This window comes from Gavialis gangeticus, unplaced genomic scaffold (assembly GCF_001723915.1).
Source record: "Gavialis gangeticus isolate Ggan-Ray unplaced genomic scaffold, GavGan_comp1, whole genome shotgun sequence".
NCBI classification, from domain to species: domain Eukaryota; kingdom Metazoa; phylum Chordata; order Crocodylia; family Gavialidae; genus Gavialis; species Gavialis gangeticus.
In genome coordinates, this window is record NW_017729032.1 from 183,276,183 (window position 1) to 183,298,829 (window position 22,647).

At 41.7% G+C, this 22,647-nt stretch overlaps 1 protein-coding gene across 4 annotated transcripts in view; it reads right to left on the reverse strand.

Moving 5' to 3' along the window:
- The window catches only part of RPS6KA3 (ribosomal protein S6 kinase A3), a 142,915-nt gene that overhangs the window by 43,217 nt on the left and 77,051 nt on the right, over positions 1–22,647 (reverse strand). For all 4 annotated transcript variants that reach the window (XM_019524135.1, XM_019524138.1, XM_019524137.1 and 1 more), the window contains 5 exons: positions 16,698–16,814; positions 12,021–12,102; positions 7,253–7,333; positions 5,512–5,591; positions 2,411–2,517 (listed from right to left, as the gene is read on the reverse strand). In XM_019524135.1, the coding sequence (XP_019379680.1) occupies positions 2,411–2,517; positions 5,512–5,591; positions 7,253–7,333; positions 12,021–12,102; positions 16,698–16,814 (467 nt within the window). The remainder of the gene's footprint in view (positions 1–2,410; positions 2,518–5,511; positions 5,592–7,252; positions 7,334–12,020; positions 12,103–16,697; positions 16,815–22,647) is intronic.

Consider the following 22,647-nt stretch of genomic DNA (forward strand, 5'->3'; position numbering starts at 1 on the left):
CCCCCCCAAGACTCGGGAGGCACCAGTCACCCATGCCTTCCTGCGTTTTGAAATGAACTGGTAGTGATCACCGGGAGCCCTGTCTCCCTCCAAGGGTTCCCTGACAATGAGGTGAAACTTGTGTGCCACACAGCCAACTTTGTTGGCATCACACACCGCCTGACCATTTTGGCCCCTGTTGTCAGTGACCATGAACCTGCAGGTGAGCTTGCCCTGCCCAATAAGCCACCCCTGAACTATGCGGTTCATGGCCACCATGATCTCCCTTGCCATGTGGAACCCATCCATCACCTCCACTTGAAGGAGAGCCCACTGACGCCCTGACTGATTGCACCAGTGCCCAGTGAGGGAGAGGTAGGCATGATCTCCACCCCAGCTGCTCCAGATGTCCAAGATGAAGTGAAGTGTAAGGCCACCTGCAGACGTGCCTTGCGCGGCTCCTCCCTCAAGTACTCTCTGCATGCCCACTGTCCTGCTAAAGGTGGTGTGTGCAGGCACTTAGTATGACTGGGACACGAGTGCCATGAGCCACCTGAACCCTGGATATTCAAAGCAGGTGTGGCCATCCAGAACAAGCATCTCCCCAGTGCTCTGGGTGACCTTGCTCGCCTTTAGAATGTGCCCCCCTTTGTCTCCGCCTTCCCCCCACTGGTCCATGGAGGCCTGCTTCTTGAGGACAAGGGCTTTGGAGCGAGAGGGGGACTTCCCTTTGGACACATTCCCACTAGTGCCAGGCTGAGGAGGAAGAAGGGCAAGGGGGTGCTGCCTCCCGAGATGCTGCAGCATCACCATGGTGGTGAAGTGTTTCACCTCCTTGCCCCAGCTGATCTGCCTTCAGCAGTACTGGCAGGCAGCGTACCTGGGATCATCTGCCACCTCAAAATTATCCCACTACACTACCCACCTGCTTCTGGGTTGAGGGTGGGGATCCTGCCATATCCCCCTCCTCACCAGGCAGAAGCACAACAACAGAAGGAGTTGAGTCACCTGCCCCCACAACTTCCTCTGATGTGCCTTTCAGAAAAAGAGACCTGCCTTTAGGGGAACTCTAAGGGGTGTGGAGCAAAAACTCAGATTCCCCCTCCTTCGCAGAATTTCCTTCACTATGGCCTTCAGCTCCTCTGCTTCCAGATCCAGCTCCTCCTCTGGCACTGGAAGGCTCACACTGGGAACTGAAATTGGGTTGCAGAATGTCATGTTGCTGCTGGTTAGTAGTGGTGGTGCAGGTGCAGGCACTGCTACCACCTCCTTGCTCCCACTAGCAGCAGAAGACTCATTGGTGCCAGGAAAGAGGGTGTGTGTCTATGTTTGGGGTGGAAGGAACTCGCAGCTCTCCCTCTGTCCCCTCTCCCCTCTCTGCCAGAAGACCTGGCACCTGCCTTTCCAGCACGCTTCGTAATGTTTGGTGTGCTGCAAAATGCGTGCATGTAATATATGTTGTGCTTTCCTGCACAGTGATGACACGCTGTCAGGGAAAACACAGATTTCTTTTTGTAGGGGGAAAGAATCAAGACAGACTAACAAGAACAAATAAGAGGATTGGGGGGGGGGAGGAGAATGAGTTGAAAGGAATAAATAGGGATAACAATAGGGATTGTAGGCAAGGGTAAGTAGGAAAGGATTGGATACAACTTACAAGAAGAGAGACTACCTAGCAAGAGACTAAGCCTTTCAGAGGCTGCTGCTCCAAGAGACAATTCACCAAAGGCACAGATCACTCCAGACACAGAGAAACACCACAGTCATCGGCCAGCTACAGGTGTCAAAATCAGAGCAGTCTTTCCCCCAGCCTTTTCCATATATGGAAGATCACCCCCTTCCCTCTCCCTCTTACCAGTTTGTTTGCGGCAAGCCTTCCAAATTTCTGAATTGATTTGGAGGCTTCTGATTCGATTCGGATCTTTTAATCGGTCTCCTAATTTGATTCAGATTCAGAGATTCAGCTGCCCAATCTCCTCTGAATCAAATCGGCTACTAAAGCTTCGCACAGCCCTAGTAGGCAGGCCAGATCCAGACCGGAGGGCTTCTCACTGCAGCTGCCAGAGCCACTGTGCTGGCCTGACCAGCATGCTGGGATTAATGCCACTGCCATTCACAATCCCCACCCCACCCCAACTGATGATTTGTGTTCTCAGTGACAATCCAAAACTGGAATTGCAGTAGATAAACACAGAGATGGCTCCACAGAAGTGGAACAGTCCAGCACAGAGCAAACAGGCAACGTATGTCCAATGTATAACATACATAGTAAATGCTTTAAAAAAATACAACCCACCACTTTAAAAAAAATGTGATCTCTAAAGTCTCTAGCTTTGAAAGACTAGCCATATAGTAAGCGGTACTTAATATTTTAGAACTGCTAGCTAAACAAGAATTAAGTACATTGCATTTATTAAAAAACAATTCTTACTTTTCTGGTTTTAGGTCCCTGTATATTATTCCAAGACTATGTAGATGATCTAATGCAAGTGCTAATTCAGCCAAGTAGAATTTAACATCTTCTTCTGTGAACATCACCTGAAAAAGCAAAATAATATATTTTATTAATCCAAGCATACAAATTCCAATGCGCATCACCTGAACAAGCTGAGTCTAGCACAGCACTCTTTCCCTTAATGGGACTTCAGTTATTCTGATAAAATACCCTCATTTCAAATTTCTGGACTAAGCAAAATTTGTATAGTTTTCTTTTAATGTATGCTGTGTATTTCTCTATGTATAAAATGACACTTCCTGAAACAGATGCCTCATCTCCTTATCTTTTTTTCCTAAATGAAGATTAAATCTTCTATAACTGAAAACAGTAATGCATCTTTAGAATTACACACAGGGAAAGTGTACTATGCACAGTGCTGGAATCACAGAATTCTGGGAACTTCTTAGACAAAAGCATCCACTGGGTTAGTGTCTCTTTAGACACTTTGCCTGGGCCTTCTTTATAATTAAAGCATGGAACCCTAACTTTGACAGGCAGCAAATGGATTTTGGCAAAGAAGAATGACAAATCAACATAGTACGGTGGAACGTTGCTATCATTTTAAATAAGAATTTAGGAGGGAAGGACTTAATACCTTTTTCATAGAGCAAAGTTAAGGGAGAGTTCGATGTCAGGAGGCTGAATCTTACCTTGCTCACTTTGTGATGCTACTACTAGAGGTGGACTAATATATTGGTCGCATATTAGACTGGCATCAATAACAGGAAAACTAACATTACTGACAACTGGCTTTTTTTTTGACTGATAGTTAGGGCTGTGTGACACAGCTATATTGTGATTCGGTTTCGGATTAAGCCGTTATGGAGGGACGGTGATTTGTTTCAGTGTTTCGGATCACTGTTCTGTTTCGATATGGCCAGATCTGTTTCAGAGCTTCCACACCGTTTTGGTGATTAGAAACATAGGCTACAATGGGGAAATCACTAAAATGCCCATAACTTTGTCAATTCTTGCCTGATTCGGATGAAAACTGCAGGGATGGTAGCTCCTTCAGGGGGCATGAAGCTTGCCAAGTTTCAAGGAGATGTGTGCAGGGGTTCTGTGAAACTGCACCTCAAACTGTTCAAAGCAAAACTTGCATAACTTGTTGGCAGCAGCAGCATGCTGTCATCCCGTACACAGATTTGGGGGTCCATGCCTGCCAAGAGGGCTGCAGGGCTGTACCAGACTCCTCCTGAGGGGCAAAGGTCCCTGGATCTGCATACAGGATGACAGCAGGCTGCCACTGCTGGCTGGGACTGAGTGCCAGGAAGACTGGTGCTGCTGTCGTCCCTAGCTGGCAGCAGCAGCATGCTGTCGTCCCACACACAGATCTGGGGGCCCATGCCCGCTAGGAGGGCTGCAGAGCCGTGCCAGACTCCTCCCAGGGGGCATGCCCCTCCAGATCTGCATGTGGGATGACAGCAGGCTGCTGTCCCTCCCTCACAGCACTGGGATTGGAAGGGTTCTCAGGGACAGACTGCAGACACTGGCCAGCTACAGATGTCAGTATCAGAGCAGTCCACGCCCCCCCTTCTCCCTCCCTCCTCTTAATTTGTTTCCTTCCAAGCCCAGCTCTGAAACCTCTCCAAAATGAAATGAAACCATCCAAAACGTTTTGTAATGTTTCAGAGAGGTTTCAGAGCATTTCCGTTTCATTTCAGATTTGGTGTTTCAGGTGCTGAAATGGGCTAAAACACCTCCGAAACGAAACGGCTGCTGAAGTTTCAGGCAGCTCTACTGACAATGTCACTGATAAATGCCATGCACAGCCACAGCATGCACACGGCCAGGAATGCAGCCTGGTAGCTAGGGGGGAGTGAGGGGGAGGACAGGCGGGCAGGAAAGAGAAGGAGCACGGGGATGGCAGATCGAGGCCCCATGGTGAGGGAAGGAGTGAAGCAGGGGCAGGCGCTACCCAGCCAGGACAGTTAATGCTACCCCAGGGCAGGGAGCAGGACAGAGCCGCAGCCAGCTTGTTCAGGGGGTGTGGGGGGTGGGAACTGCAGCTCTCCGCTGTTGTGCACACCCCTGGGGGAGGCACGTGGCTCCTGGATTTGTGCATGGGGTGAGGGTTGGCTGCCTGCTGCAGGCTCAGAGCCAGGGGCTGCACTTGGAGGGGTGGCTACAGGGAAATTTTGGGGTAGCTACAGCCTTCCAAGCCTACCCTAGCACCGCCCCTGCTTGGGGCACTCACTCTGGTGCCTTTCCTTCAGGAGCCCCCTGCCGCAGAGTGGGCAGGGGACGTGTGGCCAGGGCAGGGCTCCTGAGGGAAAGGCAACAGAGCAAGTACCCTGAGCTGGGGCAGTGCTAGAAGGGACTTGGAGGGCTATAGCCACCCCAAAATTCCCTGTAGCCCCCGTCCCAGTGCCACCGCTGCCTGCCCTGTAACAATAGGAACATATCCATTGGATTCTTTAGAAACCCTGCATCTGTAAAACTGCTGAAGATGGAGAAGCCACTGATGAGAAGGTAATATAGTGCAGTGCAAGCACAAAACAGTGAAATAACTTTTTTGAGGTTGAAACTAAACATTAACCATTCACGAGGCAACACCTGAATAAGAGGAATGGGACAATTCATACTTTACAGTGTTTATTTTAGGCCATCTACAAAAGAGACACCACTGCATGAGCTGCATACTTTGAAACATTTGTTTCTTAAATAGACTGGCAAAAATAGGAGTCTAGGAGCAACATGGGTAAACTGCCTGCCTGCTTGTGCCATCTCCTAAATTATACAACAACCACCTCACAACAGGACTACCAACAGGCAATAGAAGATCCTGGATTAAAAATATTTTTAAAGTATGCTTAAATTTTGAAGAGAGAGGCAAGGATTGTTTTTTGGGTGATATCTTTTATTGGAATAATTACACAGCTGGGATAAAGTTAGATGAGCTTTGACTGCAAGGCATTTTTCATCAGGTCCTCATTGGGAATTAAAAATATTATTCATGTAGGGATTGATCTAGTTTGCCAATATAGATAACTTAAACACCACATTAAATATGCTTGGCATAATTAACTGTTTACCTCTTTGGATAAGCGTGTAAACAAGTCTCCTCCCCTGAGAAAATCCAGAATAAGATACAGCTTCCCTTCTGTTTGAAAAGCTGTAAAGATCCATTAAAACATTTTTATTAAGCAGTTTTTTTAAGTTATCCATTATGAACAAAAGAACAAGTTTATCAGAATTTACTGTTGTTCCTATATCCAAAAACATTTTCTACCCATGGTGGATGATGCTCATTTAAAATATTAAAAGACAGTTCACAGTGCCATAGCAAGGAAGCGTGGTGCCCTGGACAAACTCGCAGTGGCAACCTGCCCTGGTCCTGCACACAGATCCAGGGAGCACATGCCCCGCCCCATGCTTGCTCAGGAGTGCACACAGTGGCAGGAGCTGCCCTCCCCCCATCCCTGAGCTCCCCTGGACAAGCTGCTCGTGGCTCCATCTTACGCCCTGCCCCGGCTGGGCAGCGCCTGTTGGCATCCCTTCACTTTGGTACCCGATGCAGTTGCCCTGCTCACCCCTCCCCCCTTGCTATGGTACTGACAGTTCAGATTACCTAAAAATGAGTCTGTGTCATATCAGAAGAAAAAGTAAAGGCAGATCACCAATGAAAAACAATTTCACATCCTCTTTTTTGATAATAAAAAACTCTAGTTTGTGAAACAGCAGACTAACAAATTATATTCATAGTTGGTTTGGATATTTCTGGATATTCAGTTTTATAAGAAGATCTAGTACTGTGTACAGTTATCATACAAGGAGAGTTGTGGAAGCTACATAAATTAAGCAATTTAAAATTGGAATGGGCAAAGAACTGAAGTAGGCTATACTGAATAATCCAGTCTTGAAAGGGATATTATCAACTTAAAAATCACAGGTCTGAACATTCAGAGTATACTATTTTAAACCAAGCCTACAATTACCAAAACTGAAAGATTAGAAGAAACAAACTACAAGTGAAATTGCCTTTTTCAGTTTACTTTGTACCGTTAACAACAGATGCTGTATACCAGTGAGGGCCTACCATTTTGGTAAGCATGCCCTAAATTAGCCCTCCACCCTCACAGGGTGCTACTCCTATCCCTTCACCTGCCCAATCGGCTGCTCTGCTTTCATCTTACTTCCTCGAGCTCCCCATCTACTACTCTGCTTTCTGCCTTATCTGCCACCGTGCTGCTTGCTTGTCCCTTCCCTTGTATACCAAGAGCCACACACAGACCTCCCATGCCACCTGTGGTGTGTGGACCAGGTTGAACCCTCCTAGTCATTTTCAGTACTTCCTCTGAACATGTTATGGTCCAATCTAGTTACTGTGGCAATCAACAGGAATCTTTACTAATTCACAGGAATGGAACCCAATCCTTTGCTTCGTACTGGTCTTCAGAGAGCAAGTCCTGGATAAGAAAGCATTTTAAAAAGCGGAAACAATGGTAGCCAAAGAATAGAGAATGAACTCTTTTTACAGAACTACCTAGATTTCAACTGATGATTGTTACACTTATGAAATAATGGACTACACCACATTTTTCAAAGACTTGTGCACATGGTTAACAAATACACCCAGTGATTTGTCTGATCAAGTTCAAAGCAACTATCGAACTTATGTAAAAGCTAAACACATGCAATAAGGCTTTGCAGGATCAGGGCCCAGATAACCAACTGATTTCTATAATTTTTCTGAACACATACTTGAGTGGCAGATAGACAAGATTTCTTATTAATAATATGTATGACAAACATTGCATCTTTTATATATCTTACCATAATGTAACTTGACAATGAAAGGATGATTAACTTCCACTAAGATGTCACGTTCCATTTTAGTCCGAACCCGATCTCGAACTGTAAAAAAGGCAATGAACACAAACTAGGGTTCATATTGTGAGCAAACTTCCTCCCTACCCCATTATTTTGGCAATTTCTTTTGTACATTTTGGCTTTATTATTGTAACTTTCTGTAGCTCCATAAAATCCTTACAGAGAAGATTTGTGACTGTTGTGAACTTCAAAATATTCATAGTTTTTGAAAAAATATAAACATTGATTTACAAGAAGAAAACAAGGTAACGGAACTAGGGATGTGAATGGTTAAATGATTAATTATCTAACCAATAAGGCCACTGATAATTGGTGGCTTACCAATAGCTTATCAACGATAGTTTACCAATTATCATTTAGAGCAGGGTGAGGCACTGTCCATCATGGAAGTGCGTTTGGGGGGGTGGGGGGTGGAAATGGGAAGGGAAGCCTCATGGTACCCCAGCAGGAACTGGAAAGCAGCAAGGCAGGCAGGAGGGAGGAAGGGAGGAATGAGGAGGGAAGACAGACTAGTACCTATAGATAGGCTCTGTAGTGTAGTTGCTTGTACTCTCCCCACCACCTACCATGAGCAGCCCAGGATGCTCGCAGCAGGGAGTAAGGATACTGCAAGCGGCTGCACCAGGGTCTGGGAAGCCTAGCTATTAGGTACTAGGTTCCTCCTCCCCCGCACTCTGCTCTTCACAAGTAAGCAGCTCAGCTCCCTCTGGGAGCCAGACCAATTAACTGTTTAACCACTGTAATTACAACAAGTTAAAAGGATATTTTTTAAAACAGTATTTACATCCCTAAGAGAAACAAGAATGCATTTAAACTACACCAATATAAACAACTTTATACCATTAAAGTCACTCTTATTTATTTGGAGTTTTGCAACCTATGGTAAAAAGGACACCCACCCAATGTTTTGGGCATCCTTACAATTTTAGAAATATCTGCCAAAATAAGATAGATAAAGCTTCACATTTGAAGTTTCTCACTATCTAGAACACAGATAGGGAGGGGCCTACCAAATTCACAGCAGGAGTGGGCTGTGCAGCAGCTCCTCTCATCCTGAAGGTTCCCCTGCATGCTCCCCACCGCTGACTGGTGGAGGAGCCCAGCTGCTTGCTCCTGAGCAGTAGGGAGGTAAAAACTGCAGTTTAAAATATGGTGCTTTTTTGCTGCTGATTTGTGAGGGGTCAGGGGTGCCTGGCAGCCCTCTTATCTGTTGCTGACAGGCAAGGAGGCAAAAACAGTACCATATTTAAAACTGTGATTTTCACTTCCCTGCTGATTGGGAGTAGGGGGAGGGGGTAGAGGACGCATGCAGCAGAGCTTACCCCGGCAGTGGGGTCTGTGGCTGTCCCTGTAGTGCTCCCCATGGAGCCAAGCCCCACTTGGAGCAGCCTATGCCACGCTCTGGCCTGCATTCACCAGCGTGGCCCCAGTCAGCACGCACATCTTCCAGCAGGGCTGCTCCCAGTGTGGCTGCAGCTACCTGGATGCTGCTCTGCTCCCCTTGCCTCTAGCTTCCAGCTGCCTTCTACCCACTTTGTCTGCCCAGGACCACGAGCAGCCACCTCCAGGTGCCGGCTGGAGCGTGATACATGCTGCCTTGGGCAGGGCTCGGGTCCACGTGAAGCACCACAGGGCCAGCCATAGACTGCACTGCCTGGCCGAGCTCTGCTGCATGTGCCCCCGCCCCTTCCCCCTACTCCTGATCAGCAGGGAGGCAACAGTTATATAAGTAACAGTGGCATTTTTGCCACCTGACCAGTCAGTAACAGACGGAGTTGCCAGGGCCCCTCAGCCAACCAGCAATGAGTAACAAAAAAGGCAGTTAAAACTGATTTTTGCCCCTCTGCTGCTCAGGAGCAAGCAGCAGGCCCTCTCCACCAATCAGTGGTGGGGGGTACACAGGGGAACCTTCAAGATTAGAAGGAGCTGCTTCACAGCCCACTCCTGCCATGAATTTGGTAGGTCCCTACAGACAGGATTAGATACAACCATTACACCTTTCACACAGTGGGCAAATCATGGGTTTTTGTTTGTTTATTTTGTTTTACTTTTTTCTGAACCTGTCAATAATATACAAATGGATGAAAAAAAAAGTGACCAAAAATTACCATTTATCTACTAAGTTACCAAGTTTTTATATCCTCAGTGAATAGATTACTGAACGTTCAGTGCACTTAACTATTATGGGCTACTGAGCTCAGAAAGGATTTCTATATTTCAAGTTTGACCTTTACATCAGGAATCCTCAAAAAGGTCACAAAAGTTATTTGTGGGATTGCATCTGTTCAAGCACACGGCTTTCTACTTCAGTTCTTTGTATACAATAAGCCTATAGGATTGGTATAGCCCTGTTCTCTCACTCATGGGTAAGTACTGAAAGATGATAAAAGCCATCCTTCAATAAAAGAGGAGTGCTGATTAGTAAGCTGGACTCTGTCTTAGACCTGTTTATTTCTGAGCCCACTCCAAATACCCATAGGTTGGGCATGTTACAATTAATTCATTCTAGTTTCTAAAACTGCACCCCTGTTAAAAAGTTCTCTCCTATACTCTATATTTGAGAGAAATAGAACTGTTTGCAATTAGCAAGCAGTCTTAAAGGATATCATTATCACTGATTTTGGATTAAGAGATGCTTCCAAAAAAAATAAAAGATGCAATACAGCTTGGGGAAACATAGCACACACTCAATTTAAGACATGATACAAGACAGCCACAATAATACTGCACATTAAATGTGGAACATCTTTGTGGCTGGTTTGCCATTTGTCTGCACCTTCAATTGGCTGAACATGTAGCATATTATAATTTATGGGCAATTAACATGTTAATCACACCATAAATATGTCTGCCAGGGCCTGGGAGAGAAGTCTATTGCTTGCTGTTTAAATTCCCCTTCCCTCCGCAAAGCAGGATGTGAATAAAGCCAACTACCCCACTGAAGGCTACAGGCATCCAGGAGAATCCAAGATTATCAAAACTACCTAATGGATTTAAAATGGATGGAAACCAATTTCTAAACTCTGTGAAGATTTAACTGGAGCTACCAGAGAAACAATATCCTTTGTACCACAGGTCCAATTTAAAATGTTAACGTAACAATTCATTCAAACACTCAATATCCACCAGTTTCAGCAAAAAGGAGAGAGTCAGTTGAAAGCTGCTACAAAGCCATGACTGAAAACAAATAAATAAATGGAGGCACAAGGTAGAAATACACTTGGAGAAAAGGACATTATACAGCCTTTTATTTTTCATCTTGCACTTGCTCAATTCTTAAGTGTCAGAATCTATGACAGCTTACATCTCGGTGTGACTTATTTTCAACTGAGTTATGCTATTCTGTTTTTATTTCTTCTGGCAACAACTGCAGAATCTGAAACAAAAATACAACCTGATACTCCACACGAATCATAAAATGTGTGTGTATTAAAGAAAAGGAAAGGAAAATAAATTCTTCCTTGAAATTTTGGCCACAACAGCAAAATAGGTTTTTCTATATGCATCTTATACAAACACTGAGACAAAAACAAATCAGAAAAAATATTGGACTATACATAACATAGAAACTCCATTTAAAAAAAAATCTAAATGCAATTGTTTTAACAAAATTTTTTTGTACTCCCATACAAAAATAATGCCATTCTTCATGAACCCTTCTATTTAACCTCTAACAAAAGCTATATTAAAGTAATAGTGAAGGATGCATACACATCAACAGAAAACCAAGAAAATTCAGAGTCAAGGTTCAAAACATAAATCTCTCAAAACATTCATATATGTCTGGGTAAGTAATTTTTGGGAGGACACCAATTACCTGGTTCTTAACATACACCACAGTAATCAAATCCCTGCTTTAAATACTGATCTTAACTATAAACCAAAAGTACTCTCTCAGTAATACAGAACAGTAGCTAGAAGGTTATACAGTACTGAGATTTCCACCCTTTTCCTGAAGATTATTGTGACCGTGTATGAAGTACACCTGGGACAAAGGAAACAAAAATAGCTTCTCTTCATATAAAACTTCATATATATAATCCTGAAATTCTTTTTTTCCATGAAGAGTGAGATTGTGTGTTCAAAGAACCTCACTTTGTTTAATTCAAAACAAACAGGCGCCAGAATAGATTTTTAAACATCATACCCAAAACTGGGTAGGGCACTCAGCCACTTTAAGCAAAAGGTATGAATTTCATACACAAACCTACATAGCATTTGGAGAGGAAAAAATATATACAGCCATGTTAAAATGACTAAGTTGTCAGCACCAAATTCATGGAGCAAAAATAATGATGAAACATGATTACTGTTGGGACAGTGTTAACAGGCAGAAGGCCAAGACTTCCATTATAATCATCTTTATTTTATTTCATTTTACAAATACTGGATTTCATTAGAATTGTTTTTTAATTCTTGGTAGCCAATAAAGTAATCATAGTAAGGTAACCTGAATTTTTCATAGAATGAAACTTGTTCTTAAAAAATAATATGAATGTAGTATCCTCAGGCATCAAATATAAATATAATAAAAAACCAACATTTTTAAAGGCTATTTTTGTAAAACAGGACAATGTTTTGTAAAACAGGACAATGTTCAACAAGGTCCTTATAAACAGTGTATCAAAACAGTGGTCTGAAAAAGATTTTTTTAAAAGTTTGGCACAACATACATCACCTTTCAGAAATATCTACTTTAACTATCACTTACCTTTCAGCGTGGCCTTTCTTAAAACCTTCATTGCATAAAGTTGTCTAGCATCCGACCCTGAGATTTTTTTGACAAGAAATACCTGTGTTTAACACATTAAAAAGTTCTTAATGAAAACAAAGCTAAATCAGGTAACTAAGCTTCAGCATACAATACAATAGCAACAGATGAATTTTGTTGAGATAACTGTTAATTACAAAAATAGTTCCATCAGTTGTAATTGACCATTCGATTTTGTCCACTTTTATACTGCTTGTATAACCTGAACACAAATTTCTCTGTGTCCCTTTAAATGCGTCTCATTTTAAAGTTTTACAGTTCTGATTGCTTACAAGGTTAACACTACAAGCATTTTAAAACAAAAATTAAATATTCAAACATATTAGAAACAATGTTTCCAAATATTTAGTTGGTCTAATAAAAGATATCACATCTACCCAAAGAACCTCATCTGTCCCTTAGAAACAAATTAAATCTGGTGCCCATATTTTTTCTGGAATTGCTCTAAATTGTTTAATATTTTACTGAAATTTGAGAGACATTAACATAATGAAAGCGACTATAAAACAACTGTGCAATGTACCATAGATAAGTTGAAGTGTTAATCCACTCCTGCATGCCACCCATCTTGCTTGGTTGCGACTGCCCCAGCCTCACACCCTTGTCAGAGCCCCTCCCCCCCACATAGACCAGGGATGGGAAAGATGTGGCCCACCAGGCCATTCCATCTGTCCTGCAAGGCCCCTAAAAAATTTAGAAAATTAATATTTATCTGCCCCTGGCTGCCTGTCATGCGGCCCTCAATGGCTTGCCAAAACTCAGTAGGCGGCCCTCCACCCGAAATAATTGCCTGCCCCTGATGTAGACCCTAGTGGGGAGAAGGGGGTGATCCATTCCTCCCTCTGCCTGCCCCCTGTGCCATCGTCAGCAGCAGGGCTGGGGAGCAGAAGCTTTGCTGCTTCAGCTCTGTGACAGGCTGGGGGCATGGCCACGTGGCTCGGCCAGAGCAGACAAGCTAGGGTAAACGCTAGCTTGTCTGCCTGCTGGGGAAGTGGTGGTGGTGGTTAGCAAGAAGACATCCTAGGATTCAAAGGTAATGTGACCTAACTTGTGTCAGGAACGTATCTGGAACAGAAGTTTGATAGACCAATCTAACCTAAAGTGATTACATCTGATACTACATCCATTCAGGTCTACCTTAGACTGCTTTCAAAATGGCAGAATCTAGTTTATGTGCACTGAACTTCTGTTCCATTACAGGTTTGGACCAGTTTCTGATAACTGGTTTATGCATCATTTCTGTCCTTAGCCTCTATGTTTAGTAACAAAAAGTCAAATATGTTTGTTTGTTTTTTGTTGGTATTCACTTGAAACTATACATCAACCAGATGTTGAAAGGTCAAAGGACACAACTATTTAAGGAAGCAAATTTAATTCCTGTGGAGCATACTTTTGGGTCCAAATTCTTTTATACCATTAATCAATCTGTATTATTACAGCAGTAAAGTTTAGAATCAAGCCCTCTCAACTGATTTAAAATGCTAGTTACATTTCACATTAAAAAGTCCTGGGTACACTTTTGTCCAATTTTCTCTGTTTAGTATTAGGGGGTAAGGATTCTCCCGTTGACACTACGGAGGATTTCTCTCTCATTTTTCTCAAACATGACTCAAAAAATATTGGGGGACTAAGTTCAACTATAACAACAAAAATGAAGGAGTTGAGATCATCACTGTGTTAGCCTTCAAGTTCTTTATCCCAAGTGACTCAACTGTATCCTGCTATTAGATTTTCACATAACAAATTGGGTTGGACCCTTTCATAAAGTCAAACATATCAGAAAGAATCCCAGAGTTGGTGCCCATACCAGTGTCTCAGTACTGTTTGTGCTTTGTACAATGGGATTCCAATCTTGGTAGAGTTCCTATATGCTGCTATACACGCAAGTACTAACAATGCGACCCTGAAGCTACACTTTTAGTTTAACTGCACATACAAATCACTTATATTGATTTATAGGCCTTGTTAAGAATTAAAGCCAAGAAATTGTGTTTCACCTACAAAACTGATCTTTCTACTCTCATGTTTTGTTAAGAAGCATTTATTTAGAGGATGGCTGTCTAAAAGAACTTCGTGTCTTGGGATACAGACAAATATACATTTTAAAGGGAATTCAAGAGAAGACGGCAAGCTGCTGTTCAGATTATTACACATGCAGCAACACAACTGTGGCAAAAAGAGCTTCAACTTTACCCTGACTTACCCAAGGTCAAAGTTAGTTCAAATGTAGCTCATTTATATCAGTACTGGATCACATGTACGCAAGTTGCAGCATAACAGTTACCACACCAATGATTTTTAAAAAGGGTGCCAGGGCACCCAAGGATACCATGAGTTCCTTTTAGGGTGCTATGGGACACTGTGAAATATTAGCACTGATAGGTGTGCAAACACCTACACATGATTTGCAAGATAAACCCAGAGATATCCAACAGGAAGCCATAGCTTCTAATCTAACATCTTCCGACTGCTGTGCTCCTTGAGTTCTTTGCAACAAAAGAACTGCCGTATTGTTTTTTCTGTAATCAAGGAACAAGTGAAAGCTTAGAGCTGGCATTTTTTTGGCATGTGCCTTGAGTCTAAGAAGGCTGAGAACCACTGTAATATGGGCTCCCAAGTAGCAGCTTTCCTGCTCCTTTTGAAACTGCTTCAGGTGTGTGTCCAAACCTTCTACTAATTCAGTTAGGTATGGACAGGATGTCCTTAACTCAGTAAAGAGAGGTAGTAACTTTGGGTTAGATCCAGTTCAGTTTCTGAGGTGCTTACGTTTAGGCAATGGAACATCCAAAACCTGTCCCCCACAGCAGCAACCCAAATTTAACCTGATATAAGCACCCCATACAGTCAGTGAGATTTAATTATTCTGAACAGCCACATAAATTTGACTGGGCTCAGGGACACAGGTGTTCTATACAGAGAATAGAGATTGTTTGTTCCTCCAGAGGAAGGTCAATAGAAAACGTTAAGCAAAAGGGGTACATTCAAATTTTTTGAAGCAGAGATGCCTGAACTCATCCTGCACATTGGGTGCTCTTATTTACTTGCCATGCAAGAGCTCCTGCTCCCACTTCTGAGTGTAGGTAAGTGGTACTAACTGATTAGTGGTAGCAGTACTTCCTACTTTTGCCCAATAGCCTTATAGTTAGAGCACTCGCCCAGCAAGTGAGAGGCTTGGCTTTGAGGCTGTGCAAGGAAAATCCCCTAACTCAGGGGTTACAACCTACAGTCTAGATCTGGCCTGCAAAGAGACAGGATCCAGCTCATCTTTTAAGAACGGCTGGCTAATCCCTTGCTTCCCCCTAATCCAGACCATATTTTACTGATGGCTGGCTGATCCTGGCTGCTGCTCCAGTCCTCTATCCCAGTGGTTCTTGACATCATTAGACTCAAGGACCATCTTGTTACAGAGAAGGAAAATAGAGCATTTTTTTCTGTTACACAGAACTCAAAGACCACAACAGGGCAGAAAATTTTTGACACTACAGATTCTTATTTGAAACCTCAGGGTTTACCTTATGAATACTGTGTAGGTGTATGCACTCCACAGCACCCTTAGAAGGATCTTGTGGTACCACAGTACTCTGGTTGAGAACCACAGCTCCAGGAGGAGGCTGCTCTCACCCCCCATCCCTGCAGCATCTGCTCATTAATGCTGGGAAATTAGCCATTCCAAATACTTGCTTGCAACAGTGACCAGAAGCTGCAGTGGGGGAGGGGAGGCCTCTGCAAAGATGACCTAAAAGTGGCAGCTGTAGATCAGCTGCCCATAGTGACAACTGGCTTGCAAGGGAAGGCCTGCCTTTATAAAAAGGATTCTGCCCCTGCCATAAGCACTACAGCTAGAGAATAGTTTGGGTGGGAGCAGCGCCTCCTGCCTGTTGAAGTTAGACTACTCTGCAACTACGAAGAGTCATGGGACCAAAAGAATAAGGGAGAAGATGCCTCTGTAGCCATGGGAGAAGAATGTTATGGGTTATTTTTATTTTTAAACCAATGGCTGTAACATAACAACATAAAAAGGTTCATTAAAGCAGGAAAGCCCTTACAGATGGGCTACTGTAGACTGAGAGGTAGGCCTTATACCCTAACAGCAGAGTTGAGTAGTCAAATCTACAGCTGTCTATAAAATTAATTATGGACAAGTCTATACCGACAGAAGACATTCTAAGAAACACCTCAATACAGCCTGGCACACCTACTCCAAGACTGCTGTGCTTTTAAAATGCTGCTGAATGCTGAGCAAACTGTCTCAGGCCTGCTTATTGCTGCATGCTCACTGCTCAAAAGGCAGCTATATTGCATCCATCTGAGGTATCGTGGGTATGCCCTGCACACTCCCTAGCTCAGCCTCTGGCTGGTGCAAACATGCCTTAAAGGTCCTTTTGAGGTCTGCATAGTAACAGAACTGAAAAAGCAATTTACAGATTTCAAGAAAATGTCCGACACAATGAGAGTTCTTGGCAGTAAAGCTTATTTTAAAAAGGTGTCTGGATCTGTAACTGTACTTGAATGGAAACATGCAATTACTCAAATATTTTACCTTTATTGCTGTCCAATTTCAGGTCTTCTGAATATCCTTTTTATAACCCTCTACAGAAATCTATACAACAGACCTACCTTTCCAAAAGATCCTTGTCCTAGTACTTTAAGAAGTTCAAACTGTGAAGGGTCTGCTTTCTCATGTCCTTCCTTTACATGATGTGTTATTGCTATTTCTTTGATAGTGCCTTCTTCCTAGTATGGAAAAACATAAGAAAAAAACTACAGATTAATGTCATACCTTCCCAAAAGTTTGATTTAGTCACAAACCTCAGACAAATTAACCAGCAACAGAAAAAAAGAAGGTCTACAATTAGGTCTAACCTGGTGTATTTTGCAAGAAACAGCAATGTTATGCAATTCTATGGATACTATCTCTGTGCCTAAAGGATGCAGAAATAAGTATCAAGACAACATACTAAACAAAACATGCCATGCTGAGATTTTTGAGGAATATTTTTGACAAGAAAGATTTGGACTATGTTTTTTGAGAAACTGAATCATCTAAATACAAGTTCATTGACACTTACATCAATAACAAATTAATAATAAGACAGTTTGACATTTTTTGTTTGTGTTAATTTTTGCTTCTGAATTCAATATTCACTATCTGTCTTGCTAAAGGAAGATACACATCTGAAAATTTTAATAGTTTACACAGAAGTCATCTCAGAAAACCAACTAATCAGTACTCATAACTACGGTATTTTAGGTGTTAGTTTTAGTTGCTCAGGTTAAAATAACTAAGAAAAATGCACTGGGGCTCATTGTGCTCTACTATAACATTCAATACATCAGTCCAGCAAAGTTGAAAATTGTCTAATAAAACTTTTGAATACCAACAAAGCAAGACAGAAATCAAGTGTAATTGCCTTTGGAAGCAACAAATTTCTACTCAGTATCATGGTATGTCTAGTTCACTACTTTCCATTTTAAGAGTTGTGACAAGTAAAAGGTGAGAATATTCTTCATCCATGAAAATAATCCTTTCTTGAAAATCTGTTTAAATTACAAATGCTTGAATACAAATCTGTTAGTCTGAAAAACTCTTGGTGGAATACGAAAAGGAGCACAGAAGTGATATGAGAACATTTCTTAGCAACAATAATCATTAACTACATTCTACTGTTGCCCTCCAGTCTAATTATGAGAAATATTTTTATTATATACTTTAAATCAATTTGAGAAGTTCTATGAGATTCCTTGTTAAGCAACTTCATGATCCCCTGAATTGTTCATTACTGTAGCTATAAAGCACTATTTATTGTCAATACAATTACAATTTTCATAGATTTCATAGATTTTTAGGGTCAGAAGGTACCTCAGTAGATTGCATCCAACTCCCTGCCCTGGGCAGGAAAGAGCACTGGGGTCAGATGACCCCAGCTAGGTGCTTATCTAGTTTCTTCTTAAAGACCTCCAAGATAGGGGAGAGCACCACCTCCTTTGGAAGTCCATACCAGATTGTGGCAACCCTTACTGTCATTTTTATTTGTTTATGAAAATATTTATGTAACTTAGTAGTAAATACAATATAAATTAAGAAAAAATGTAGATATTTAATTTACTAGATATGAAGCAAAAATAAATCACTGACTATGGATTAATGACAACTGGGCCAGATTTAGCCAACTGTTCGCCCTCCTTAAGGATTTCCTGAACCTGTGGTCTTCTGATGAACCTCTTAATGGTTTTTCTTCTGTAGTTCTGTTTTGAACTGACATTTAGTGAATAAACCCCAATATTCGATATATATGTGTTACAACAAAGGATGTTTCGTAACGTCAATGTGGTGTGGACATCATTAAAAGGAGTATGACTTACTGCTTCTACCATACTGCAAGTTTTATCACAGCATTATGAAAGGGCAAATTGACCTAGATGGGATTCTTGGAACTATGCCATCCTACATGTCCCATGTTAAAACTGCTGCCATTTTAAGCTGTCTTTGGTCTGTAAAAGCTTTTAAGTTCTTACATTAACTGTGGCATACATTCCTAATATTTATATAACTGTTTTCATAAAAATAAGCTTCCCCCTTGCTTGATCTGATGACAAGCAATTCTAGGTAGGGCCAAAACAAAAATAATTGGGGTTTTTTTGGTCTCATTCAGTTAAAAGCTAGAGAGGGCAATAGACCATGCAACATAAAAATATCAATTATTATAACCGTTATAACCATTGTTTGGGGGTCTGAAGCACACTTTGGCAGAGAATGTATGCATCCCTGTAGTATGTGATACATATGGATCTGAGCATACTTTACGTAATCCATTCCCTCCACCAATGCAGTAGTCTTGGTCACTAGTGGCACATTAGATCATCCTGTCACTAATTCTGATTTCCTCACAAAGGGAGGGAATCTTAGAAGAGATGGTATTTTCTGCTGAAATCAGGCCAGGGGAACTTTTAAAAATTGTTTTCAGTCATGCAAGGTACCATTTAAAAAAAATATTTAAAAAAAATCTCCCTAAGGACCCCAACTTTGTCATATGCAGACTGTGGAGTATTTGAGAAATCCAGGGTGGGTCAGTCCTGCAAGCAGCAAAGTTTATTTTCTTTCTGCATCTAAGAAGGAGAATATGCCATAGTTCAGACTGTTTGGTTTGGACAAAAACTTATTATACTGCAGATATAGCTACTAGTGGATTCAAATAAAGGTGAGAACCTGAAGTCTAAAGGCCTAAAAAAGCTTAAAGCCTGACTTTCAGAAGTCATACCAAACTACTTTAAGGCAAGTGGTGCCTGAGCAGTTAACAATTCTTCCATTTTTCTTTTCCTTTTCAAAAAGTGTTACCTTTGCCAACTACTTTTCATTTAGAAACGTCTCTAAATGTTCTAGAAGACAGTTCAATGATGCCACAAAATCAGATGAAAAAAAGGATAATCAACTTTTACACACTGACTGGGTCACACATCAAAAAATGGAAGTTCACTTAGTATTCAATGGACAGTTAAAAAGTTCTGGAGTCCACAATGAAGCTAAGTGTATCCTTACCCTGTAAAAATGGAGAAGAGTTGAACGGATTTCCTTTATTTCTCTTTTTGCAGCATGCAAGGTTTTCTCCATACATTAGAGAAGGCTACTTTACTTAGATGGAGACCTGGTTGTCCCCATGGTTGCTTGCGATGACAACTGCCTTTGCCTTTACAAGCAGGATAGTGGTCTGTCCTCTTACACACCACTTTTTTTGTGGGGCTTCACACTCCACAGGAAGGAAAGTACCTCCATGTCAGAAAAAGAACTTCAATGAATAACCTGAAGTTTTCTTCATCATCTCACATTAGCTTTAATATACAATAACAGCAAAATTATTAACTTAAAAAAAGAAAAAGATAGAGTGAAGTTTTTGCAAGGCTCTCTATACCAACAGGTTTTGTTAGGTAGTGGGGGTGAAGGGGAGGGAGAAAATAAACCAATCCTCCAAGAGTTCTGGAGCAATTCTGGCAGTTTCTCTTTAAAGGAAAGAGAAACATGAACCCCTTGAGTACACTTGGAACAAACAGATGACTAAAACAAGTTACCCAAGTTCATTAATTTGGTAGTAAATTAGCCAAAGATTCTTCTGAGAATGCACCCTACAAATTAAAATAAAAACCTCTTGAAGTAAGTAGAACAACTGATGAGGAAGGAAGGAAGGAAGGAAGGATGTGTGCACAAGTCCTCTCTTTCCATTCCACACCCTGGAAACATATCAGAGGTCTTTACTCATCAGGTAAATAAAAAGCTGTTACATGGAGAACCATAGCATCTGTTACATCTCAAAGCAGTGTGTTCTTTTGTAGCAAAACAGTTAAATATTTTAGACTATTTATATAGTCCCAAGTTAGGAGTTTGTATCCTAAAGATCCATCCATCAATTTTCATTAGGGAAATAATTTGGATATACACCATGGAAGAGCCTAACTAGTTAAAAAAATGAACATCTTTATTTAGACCATTTTTGAGACAATAATAATAGTTAGTCTTGCCTAGGTGGACCTGGGAATGATACCAATAATTAAAGTTACCCAACACTTCCTGCTTTAAATCCCCATTTCCAATTGCTTATACTCTTGGCCAAGCTAAGTGTCCATGCTAAAGGTTTCCAAGTTGGGTGTCCTCTGTAGGCCAAATTGTTTTGTTAAAAAGGTTCAGCTGTCTTAAGAATGAGGCTAAGGGGGGCTGGGGAGGGAGGAGAAAAAAAAATGGGGAAAAGAGTGTTGCACAGTATTAAACAAACAAAAAATTCTCACATCAGGTTAAACTTTTTATGCCTCCCACCTCTGGAGTAACAGGAAAGTCAGACCACTGTCAGAGATGTGTTTTTTGCTTTGCTCAGGAAAATATTCCCAAATTTGTCCAAACACATGAAAATTAATTTTTGCATACTTGGAAAACTGTTAAGCATCTGGGAGGGTCAAGCTCTCCAAGAACAGCATCCGTACTAAGCAGTCTCTTCCTAGCATGGTACTCGGTCATCTAAAGTTTTGACAGTCTTTTTCCTGTTCTGATGCATTTCATATCAAGATCGGGATCTAGTTTACCCAGTTATTAATGTGCAAGAATCAGAAAGGAACATGCTTCTGCCATTAATTTTCCCCTATTTATTTGTGGGGAAAAAATAAAACCCAATACCAATCATCCTTCACCCAATGTTTATGCAAAGACCACTTAAGGAAACTAGTGCTAAACTACAGACATCTCTTCTAAACACTGCTCCCCATATACATATGTGCACATACTGGAAACTGGGGGGGAGTGGGGTAGCGCAGGCACTAAGGCACACAGTTGATAGCTCAGAGGTTGCAAGTTTAAGGTCCTAACAGAAGTGCTCACAGCGCAGGCTTGTCAGTCCAACGAACATGCAAATTCTGTTAAATACCTTGTTACAAGGACATGAAAAAGGAAAAGGGAAGGATGGAAGTTAAAAACTTCTAAGCTGTCATGTAAAAAAATACTGTTATACACAAATACTAACATTCAAATAGAAACTAGAATCATAGTAACTTAAAACTTCAGTTCACCAGCTTCACTGTTTGAGTAGACTTCCCTCACTACACTGAAATAGAACATCTACAGACGCACAGTGAAACCTGTCCAAGACATAATCACACAGGACTATGAAACTATGGGACTAAGAAAAAGTTCCAGGTTAAACATCTTACAGGTGGAGCTTTCAAGCCTCTCTTTTCCCTGCTCACTCTCTTCATCCTGTCCCAGCCTCTCTGCTCCATGATTTCTCAATTAGCCCTCAGCTCAGACCCTCTACTCTGTGCTCTCTGCTGTGTCCTAACTCCTGTGCTCCCTGATTTCTCTCAGTATTTCCAGCCTCTCCACTCTGCTCACACCAAAGGTAAATCCTTTCCCCAATACACAAATCCTGCAAATGGACACCAAGTTTCCTTTTCATTTCTGCATTTGTTTTCAGTTTATACAAACTAAACACACAATTCCCTATCACGAATACTGGGACCACAGACATTTTCTAGCTTGAGCAGAGGGGCCGACACATGGTTTTTACAGGTTCCATCTTAGATGGACCTCTCTGTAGTAGATAATATGGGTGGGGGGAGAGGTGGGAAGGAAAAAAAAATCACAGCTGCTTTAAAAGGCAATGTTTTATTGCCATGTTAATTAAACAGACCCATACTTAATAAACTGTCTTGCAATTTTTGCTTACAAGGCTGAAGCGATCAGAGCTAAACATCCTTTACTATCAATATGACCAATAAACTTTATCACTATATTTATTTTTTACTGTCTTAATTGTGGACCTATGCACATTTTTTTTTATAGATTCATGACCTGATTTATCACCATATTTGTACAGGTTTCCCTTGATTTATGCTGTACATGCATTCCTGGAGAATAGAGCATAAACTAAATTTGCATAAAGCAAACCCACTTTACAATGTAACGAATAGGGATAGGTCCCCATGGCAGTGAGCCAGGGAGGCTGGGACTAGGGAAAGGACGGGGGGGGTGGTCAGGCAAGGACTGAGCCTGTGCTTGTGTTTCCCTGCTTATCTCACACTTGGCTTACCT